At 43.6% G+C, this 10025-nt stretch overlaps 1 protein-coding gene across 3 annotated transcripts in view; it reads right to left on the reverse strand.

The window, feature by feature from the left end:
* The window catches only part of TENT4B (terminal nucleotidyltransferase 4B), a 59876-nt gene extending 50080 nt beyond the window's left edge, over window positions 1-9796 (reverse strand). For 2 of the 3 annotated variants that reach the window (XM_075940246.2, XM_006121144.3), the window contains exon 1: window positions 8957-9792. In XM_075940246.2, coding sequence (XP_075796361.2) covers window positions 8957-9471 — 515 coding nt within the window. In that variant the 5' untranslated portion in view covers window positions 9472-9792. Of the gene's footprint in view, window positions 1-8956 lie in introns of all 3 variants that reach the window. The other variant, XM_075940247.2, reaches the window with a different exon arrangement.
* Window positions 9797-10025: the final 229 nt, after the last annotated feature.

Genomic DNA, 10025 nt, shown 5'->3' on the forward strand with positions numbered 1-10025 from the left:
ATGCGAAAGAAATCCCTGCCAAGCATCCACACCGCCCTGCACTGATGGTTTCTTGCTCAAGAACATCTTGCACAAAAGACTTGCGCAAGAAAACGTCCACACAGCCATGTGTGCGCTATGCTTTTCCGCAAGTGTGCATGGCAGTGTGGATGCTCTTGAGCAAGAAAATTCTGATGGCCATTTTAGCCAATGGGATTTCTTGCGCAAGAAATCCCTGCCGAGCATCCACACTGCCCTCTTGCACAAGAGCACCTGTGTAAGAGGGCTTACACCTGATAAAAAAAAAAGAGCGTAACTCTTGCGCAAGGAGCCCTCTCTTACCACTGTAAATTTCCTTGCGCAAGAGCGGGAGGGCAGTGTGGATGCACTGCCGATTCTTGCGCAAGAACAGCCGTACTTGTGCAAGAAGCCGCGAGTACAGACATAGTCTCAGGGTATATCTTCACTGCAACGCTATTTCAGGATACTGGACTATCCCAAAATAGCTATCCCGCGTCTTCACAGCAAGCCCGTTATTTTGGGCTTGCTATTCCAATGTCCCACTAAACCTCGTTTTAAGAGGAGTAAGGGATGTTTTGGAATAGCTTATTTTGTCAATTTTGAAATAAAGCGCTATTTCAAAATAGCACCAAAATAAAATATGCAATTTGCGTAGGTCAAATTGCTTATCTTATTTTGAGTTACGGTGCAGTTTAGGTGCACTATTAGAAGTCTGAGGAATCACCAAAGTACATAATAGTGGTGACCTTAAAACGCTGTTTAACATGTAAAAGCTTGGTTTGAAAAAAGAACAAAGTAATGCCTGTTTGTTTGTTTTTTTAAACTAAAACACGACCTATCTGGAATCATCCTCAGGCAACAAAATGTCTGAATTATGAAGACAGAAATAAACGTAAGAGGACGAAAACAAAATCAAAACAAAACAAAACAACCCACCCACTATTTCTTTGCATGTGTAGAATCTGCAGGGTTCTCAGAGTCCCCTTTAGTCATCTTCATAAACGTACATTATGGCCACATTCCAAGATTTAGCACATCCAAACAATACTATTACACAATATTTACTTTATGCGTCAAAAATCTTTCAAACTGCCTTTACATTTTGAACCTGCCCCAAAGCCTATTTGTTTTATCTCACTTCTTGCAACAGAGAAACTATCACCAAATGCCAAGAGGTTATGGGCAGTGCGCAGATTCTGACTTCCCACAAACCTCAGCTAACAGACTGAGCCAAGGTCTACACTAGAAACTTACATCTGCAGAACATAACCACTAAGTGTATAAAAGCCTCACCTCTAAGAGATGCAGTTATACTAAGCTAACTTCAGAGTTAATCCACTTCAGTGACTTAACCAAGCCAACTGAAAATGCTCACCTGTTAGCACAATTGTGCCCTTACTGAAGTGGAACAGTTGCACTGTTGTGCGTGTAGACATGCCCTGAGAAGTCTACACAATCAAAATAATCAGAAATAAGCCTACAAGTTATAATTACTTTTATTCCAATAGCAACTAAGTGACAAATCCAGAAGAGATGAAGAAACTTGTCAGATGTACAAAAGAAAAGGATTTGTGACCCAGACACATCCTTGCTCTTATCCCTCATGGTCTTTTTTACTTTAACATATATTTTGGCAGGTTACCAAAAACTGGTTGAGGCTTTCCTAGGAATCTCAAATTACTACTTATGGATTTTTTTTAAAGTACTCTCATACTTTAAAACATATACAATACATTCAACTGCAACTTTCATATTCTGAAATCAGTTTCTCCAAATATCTGGCAAAACAAAGCAAATGCTTTTAATTTCAGAAACAGTTAGTTAGCTGAAAAATGTACAGGTTTTTGTGGGGTTTTTTTTAAACTTTGCTACAATTTTTGTGTGGGGTCCCCCCACTGATTTCTCTATGGGTCAATGGCCACCAACCTAATGAAGTCTCTCCTCCCCTTTCCCCCTCTCCCCGCAACCCTGGTCTGCAACTATTCCCTTTCAATAGTGTTAATATGTTTCACATTTATGTCATTCTCCATTTTACCTGACTACAGTGAACATCTCTTAATATTTCCTAATAAAAAGTGTGACTTAACTCACTGGCCTGTGCATCCAATACATTCTTCTAATGCAAACTTTCACTTCTCTTCACCGCTTCCATTTTAATCTGCTCAAAACAAGCAATATATTCAGTCTATCAAACTTGTTTTTTCTTTAGATCTTTCATGGATCTACTCCCAACAGGAATACACTCTGCATGTTGTCTGCCTGGGGCTGAAGATGAGCTTATCTACTCCTTTCTAGCATGTTCCCTACAGAATTACACTCTTTATGCCGTTCACCTGAATGGCTCTTTCCTTTGACCCTGGAACTCCTGCAGGAGCATTTCTACTCCCTGAAGTTCTCCACTTCAAATTTAGTTACTTGGTTTTTATGAGGACTAGGTGAGTTTCAAGCTGTATCTGGTCTCTGCCCTTGTAGTATTAGATAAGAAATAACAGATGAATCACAGGTGAGGTTAGACCAGTCACAGTACAATACAAAACAAACCTCTGGAAAGGAATAAGTTAGTCAGTCAGCTAAGTGTCCAAAACTTCAGAACTCACATAGAAAGCCAAACAAAGATATGTCTCAAAAGACATTTACAAAAATTGCCACTGCTGGGGATATATGTATTTTGCATAGGAGTGAATTCTGAAGGAGTTGGACAGCTACTGAAGAACTCCTAAATTCAGCTCACAACCTTCAGTCTCCAGAAACATTACTGAAGTAGTACTTGGAACAGAACACTAAATGTAGAGATCAGCTACTTGTATTTTACTGAAATGTATTTTCATTCAGTTTGAGAAGAGCACAAGCATAATATGCTCTAATATACTGTCCAACTCAGATGTTTACTTTCTCTGCTTTTGTTCTTATGGCATTATACTAGAACGTCAGATACTGAATAAGGATGAGAAGATTCATTTTTATAAACTTTTAATAAGCTTCACTGAACTCCAGTTGTGGTAGCAGCCTCTGAAGTTCAGAATGAATCACTTAATCTAATTGCTCCCCCTGTTTTTTTGCCTCTGAAATGTTGGCAGAAACATTTCAGTTACTTTAAACATGGGAAAAATACACATCTCATATGTTTCAAATTTTAACACCACTTAAGAACTGCATAAGCCAGAAACCCCAGATTTAGCTTGTCTTGATTAAAACTCACTGAAATCTATAATATCTAATTTTTTTTTTTTAAGTATGATGAAAAAGATATACCACAAAGATTACTTTAGTGCTTTTTTGCCACTATGGCTCAAGACAACATACTACTCTGTTAAGGATACTGAAGCACAGAATATTCACTTAAGCAGTCTTTGCCATATCAAATATATATACTAATTTTACACATATATGAATTACAACTCTTCAATCAGGTTTTTAGTTTTATTCTTTACTACCATCATAAAAGCAGGTAAGATACACAAGCTGAATCTTTAAGCAACTTGTTTTACAGGTCACTTTAATATCAATAAACTTACAAGATCAATAAGAAATTGCCGACTTAAGGATTCCAGGTCATGGAAAAAAGAAATAAAAGAATTTGGCCATGTGATATTTTCTGTTCCCTTTATCTCTGATAAATGTAAGCTTCAATATATTATTGTTTGATAGTTACATATGCCATAACACATAGAATGTACTCAACAGTTCTTTTAACTCTGCAGGAGCAGCGTTAACTTTTAAAATTGACAAGGAGTCCTGTAGCACCTTATAGACTAACAGATGTATTGGATCATAAGCTTTCGTGGGCAAAGATCCACTTCGTCAGACGCTTTTGCAGATCCAGACCAACACGGCTACCCCTCTTATTTTAAAGTTGATTGACTATTGAATGCTTAATATTTCAGTCTTGATAGTACATACAGTTTTTTTTGCTCTAACAGTACAGTGAAGAAACACCCAGATAATTTCTGACTCTTATCACAAGTGAATCATTTTAATATTAATTCATTTCAATTCACTGCCTGTGTAAAATATTTCAACATGAATGGTATGTTCCTCAATCCAAATCCAACAATAAAACAGAAGCACCGATATACCTGATAGAACATGATGGCTGTCTAAAAGAGAAAATATTTCCAATATTTCAATATATGTGCTTAGTTTAATTTAACCTTCTGAACTTTAGTGATCACTATTACATCCAGTCAAGTGTCTATCCTTACTGTTCTTGCAGGTTTGAACTATGGACCTGATTTTTAGAACGTTGAAACTCTAGACTCCTATGTGTTTGTTGGTTTTCTTACTTGAACACGCATGTGGTACAAGCAATACATATTCCCCTCCCTAATCAGGAATGAAAATACTGGTAAATATGTTGAGTAGAGAAGGTCTGAAAGTAATTCAGATCTAATGTTCTAAAAATAAATATTCCATATTCCATAACTTCATACTAAAGTCACTGACAAAAGAGTGAACAGAAAGCTTAAACTTACATATACTATTTTTATAACATGAATATCAGGGCTTTTCTACATTTCATGACAATAATTTGCATGGAAATAGCAAAGTAAGAAATGAGTTTAAGACCTGTTGACATTGATAGTGTCACTTTATAAAAAAATTAGCAGGCATCCAAAGAAGCAATTAATTATATTAGTCAGTACTATCCTACAGTAGTGTAAAACGTATTCGTGATGATAGAAGAAAATAATGAACTCAATGTACAGTACATATCTCAGCAGAAACCTCACTTAGAACAAGATCACAGACCTCTCTGATCAACATTACCATCTAGCATTATGAGACAATGAGACACTGGCAACAGTCTGTAGTTATTAGTTATAAGCCTGTATGTTTGAATTATAGAAGCAAGTTAGTTGCATGAAATAAATTATTTAAGAGACGTGGGATGTTCAAATGCAGGTAACTGAATAACCATGTAGCCACTGAAAACTTCACGGCCTACACAGTTACACATACCTGCAGCGGAGGGTGGCAAATAGCTCCCCAGGAGCCAGTGCACAGCAGGAACCCAGCTTTTAAGCCAGCTCCTGGTGTGTACCGGCTCCCACCTGTCGGCCCCTCCCAGGAACCTGGCTGCCACCTACACTGCTGCCTCCAATACAGAGGCAAGTATGGGGCGGCAGCTAACTCCCTGAGAGCAGGGTGGGAGCTTGCATGTAACCATTTATGGTAACCAATAAGCCTGAGCTTATTGGTTAACTATGTAAATGGTTATCCTATTACATTCCTATAAGAGACCAAGGACATTTTAGGAAAAAGGTATTAAATTGTAATAACTGTGCAGAAAGACTTGATTTAAATTTAAAAAAGCAAAACAAGTAATCCAACATTCAAACAGAACTGGCAAATTCATAAAATGTCAGTTACACAAGTGTAATCTGAGTTTAAATGACCAACAGTTGGAGGACTACTGACAAGGCCACAGCAGAATGTGTACAAAATACTGATACTCTACTTTGCCCTACCCACAAAGCAGAATAAAGACAAAGAGGAAAGTTGGCATTATGGTACATGTGAATACATCCCCACTAACTAGGGATGTTAAATATTGGTTAATTCAATGGTCTATTAACCTCATGAATTCCTACCAGTTACTCGACTATTCTATAGATCCCAGGGGTGAGGCCAGCAGCCAGTACACTCCAGCCCCACTCCCAAGGAGACCTCTACCACTCTGCACTGCTGTCTCTGTATCAGAGGCAGCAGCACGGGGTGCCAGGTGGGAACTGGTCCATGAGGGGAGCCAGTTTAAAAAAAACAAAACAAACAAAAACAAAACAGCTCCCCCTCGCAGACTGGCTGCCTGTTGCTCCATGCGTCTGCCTCTCTACCAGAGGCAGCATCCCGTTCCAGGAGGGCATCTGAGCTCCTAGACCTGACACAAGCCAGAACTAAGTTGGGCTGCCTGCCTACCTGGCTGGCTCCTAATACACTTTAAATGCAGAGATGCAGCAGGGGTAGGTCCTGGACCCGGTGTAAGCCGGGACTGAGCCAGGCTCCTGGCCAACCTGCTAAACAACGTACTGGCAAGGGGTGGGGAGGAAATGCATATAGTCTATAGCATTGACCTATAAGCTTTTGCTTGTCAGTTAATTGACTACACTATTACATCTCTATCAAAAACAAAATTTTTTCTAAGATAAGAAACTGATTTTTTTTTCAAATCTTGGAACCCCTTTTCCACACAGAGTTATTTATAGGACAGGTTCAACATGCAGCCTTTATTCCTTTGACAGTATCTTTTTAAATCCTTGACAGCAACTAAAACATCTTTGATCTAGTTAGGGTTTAAATTGTAAACCAACTAGCTCTTGCTGATTTTTATATATATATATATATATATATATATATATATATATATATATATAAATAAAACACAAGTATGATCTGCACTGATTTAGAGGAACAATAATTATCCAACTGGAGCTCTGCTCTTATGACTGCTGTCATACAGAAGACCTAAATAATAAAACTCCTAATATCTCATTGAACCTCACCCATTGTTTTCTGTAACTTCAATAGCAGGAAAAATTACATTGAATTTATGATACATTTAAAAAAAAATGTTCTCTCGAAGTAAAAATATGACAGAATAGAAAATAAACTAAAAAAAATGTTTTCCAAAATTACGTCTGACATGGGGCAGACACTTTGTGCAAAAAACTGTAGTAAAGATATCACTGACTTCGTATACACAGAGTCAGCAGGTTATCCCTAAGCAGCAAGAATTTCGGTTGGGAAGGGGCTCAGGGCTGGGGTGTAGGGAGGTGCCTACTTGGGAGAGCTCAGTTCATAGCTCCACATGCTGCCTCCCAGCTGCAGCTCCCACTGGCTTCAGTTCCATCAATGGAAAGCTACAGAACCAGGGCTTGGGGAGGAGCAGAGGCAGGGTGTGCAGGTAGGAGGTGGCAGTCCCCACTACTCAGATACTGGGGAGAGAGCCTGTCCTAACTGGGCCAACTCCTAGAACATGTGGCACATCCAGCTTTCCCGTCCCAAATTTTAGTCAGAGGTACATAATAAAAGTCATTGAAAGGTCATGGGCTGTGAATTTTTGTCCATGACTTTTACTAAAAATACCCATGACCAAATCTTAGCCTTAATCATCATACAATCTCCATCCAGAGAGTATGCGAACATATGCGTGAAGTAAAAAGTATCCAAAATGTTTTCCCCAGATCTTTCATCCTAAGCCCGCATATATAACATTAGCTGGATCTATACAAATAGCCCCCTCAATAATTTCCTTCATACGTGGGAATATGACAGTAAATGGGGTGTGTACACATGCCCACCCACCATATGTTCACCAGTCACCAGATGGTGAGGGCTGCGTTAGACACGCTACCAAATATATATACACAGCACAGAAGGCAATTTATACGAGACATCCAGATGCCTACATACAGTCAGAAAAGGTCTAAGCAAACCAAAACTAACCTCACATTGACATTACCCCCGATTGTGTGTTTCTGCCTCTCAGAGAGAGATAAATGTTGTCAGCTGGTGAGCACTGCAGAAATGGCATTCTTGTAACTGTACCATCAGCCCTCAGCAAAATATACTCTCTATGGGAGTATACTCAGTGTCAGAAGGAAAAGCCCATGTACTTCACTGACCGTTGCATTAATACAACAAGATATAAAAGCAATGAGAGCAAGAGGTTGGTGCAAAATGCCTCCCCAAGTAAACACATGCAATTTTGGTAGAAGGTATATGAAGAGCTAGAACTCAGAAAAAAACCCACTCTAAGTCACCTTGGTGCAAGTGTACATGAACGCAACAAAAGGCTATTTTACTGTTTCCCTACCACCATGCACCATACTCAGGGCAGGTGATGTCTGAGAAATATGCCCCCCCCCCTCCCCATGTGGATATGCAGTCACATGGACATTGGGAAGGGCCTCAACAAATAATAAACATAAATATACTAAAGCACTTTACCCTCCATCTTCAAAGTGCTTTGCAGACATTAACTAAACTAAGCATGAAATCCACAACACGAATGCATGCAGTGACAACAGGAGGAGTCTACAAGGCAATTCCTCCCTCCTGCATATGGGCGTGTCTACAACATTAGTATTCATATGGACACTTTCCTTGGGCATTTCCAGAACAGCATACATTTTATTGCAATTGAAGATTTTCTTTATGTACCCTGACATTAGGTATTATTCCCTGCTACTGTGCCACTGCAATCATATTATGAGGTGTCCATCCACTAAGGTCCTTAATTTCACATGCACAATATGCCACCTAACAAGCCTATCCTGCATGCTTGGAAGCAGAAAAGGTGATGATTACTGCCCACTGGTGCAGAAAATGTGGATGTTTATATTGCACAACCAACTTCTCCTTGAACAATTCTTTCAGGTATTGCTAACAATCCTATTGCCATGGTATCCAAGAGAAAACAAATGAAGAGACTGCTTTGAAATAACTCTTCTCCCCCCCCCCCCCAAAAAAAAATATGAGTCTGCCTGCGGGCAATGGCAGCAAGAGAAGATGCTAGAGTAGGCAACAATGCCTCTTCACCCTCTCCCATATGCATCTGAGCAACGGCAGCAGGGAGTGATGCTCCTGATGGGTAACAGCAGAGAAAGGTGCCTGCAGAAATCATCTCCCCCCCCCCCCACTCAATAAATAAGGGGGGAGGGCTACGCAACGACAGCAGGAGGGCGTGTAACAGGCCCCACATCTGCGTGTATGTGCAGCGACAGCGGGAGACGGGGACTGAGCATGCTCTGCCCTCCCCTCCACCCCATGTGCGTCCGGTTAGGGCAAGAAGAGGCGGCGGCTGGGGAGCAGATCCCCCAAGCAGCCAGCCTGTCCCGGCCCCATAGGGGTCGCGTCTCCTCACATGGGCTGTTTTCCTGGCCCTACGGGGCCCCTCCGCCCGTCTCGTCCCCATCCCCACGGCCCCGCTCCCCGCCAGGCCGCGCCGGGCGCTTACCCCACGACTCCCTGGCTGTAGTTCCTCCCCTTCCAAGGGGTGCCGGTGAAGAGCGGCTGGGCCTGCTCCCTGGCGACCGGCCCGTCCCCCGGGGCGGGGCTCCCGCCCTGCTCGGTGCCCCCCAGGAGGATGGTGTAGTTGAGCCCGTAGGTGCTGGCCTTGTTGTCCCGTTTCCTCTTGTTGCCGGCGGCCGAGATGGAGGCGGCGGGCGGCGCGCCCCGCGCAGGCCGGGCCCAGGCGGTGGGCCCCGGGGGCGGCGGGGCCTGGTGGCGGCTGTGGTTGTGCTGGTTGTTGGCGTTCTCGAGCGGCAGAAAGTCGGGCTGGGGGTCGGTGCGGGGGCCGCGGTACATGCCGGGCGGGTAGGCCGGGCCCACCCCGGCGGGGGCGCTCTGCTGCCGCTGCTGCTGCTGGAAGTACAGGTTGCGGACCCCCTGCGTGGTCTCCCAGATCTGCATCCACAGGCGGTTCGAGGGGCCGAGCTGCTCTGGCTGGAACCAGGCGATCCGGGGATCCATCAAACGGGGACCCACCCCGGCTACCTCCGCTCCCGCTCCGCGCTGGCCGCCGTCGCCGAGACCCTGTCACCGGGTCCCAGCGCTAATGGCGGCTCCTATAGAAGGGCAGCTCCGCGCCTGCCTGCTGCTGCTGCGCTCCACACAGCCCCCGCCCCTCCGAGCGAGGCGAGGCGGGGCCCGGCTGGGCCGCAAGCACACGGGCTGCGCGTAATAAAGGGGGAGGCGGCGGTGGCTGCCGCGGGAGGGAAATCACGTTACCCGTGGGCTTAGTGGCCCCACTCGCCCATTAAGCGCCGGAAAGCTGGGCTCCCTCGCCCGTCCCCATCTTCACGCCTGCCCTCCTTCCTTCCACCCCACATAGCCTCCCATTCCCGCCCCTACCGCCCCATTCTCAGGGCTGGCGCTCTGCCCTGTTCTGTCCCTCACGTCTCCCCCCGAGCCCGCTGCTCTCCTAGCTTCTCCCTCCTTGTTGCATGTGCGAATCACTCCATATTTTTTCCAGCCATCATAAATTAAACAGCTCGCCTCCGACCTGACCCGAGACCGCGAGATTA

The sequence above is a fragment of the Pelodiscus sinensis genome, chromosome 12 (genome assembly GCF_052426305.1).
Source record: "Pelodiscus sinensis isolate ZL-2025 chromosome 12, ASM5242630v1, whole genome shotgun sequence".
Lineage (NCBI taxonomy): Eukaryota > Metazoa > Chordata > Testudines > Trionychidae > Pelodiscus > Pelodiscus sinensis.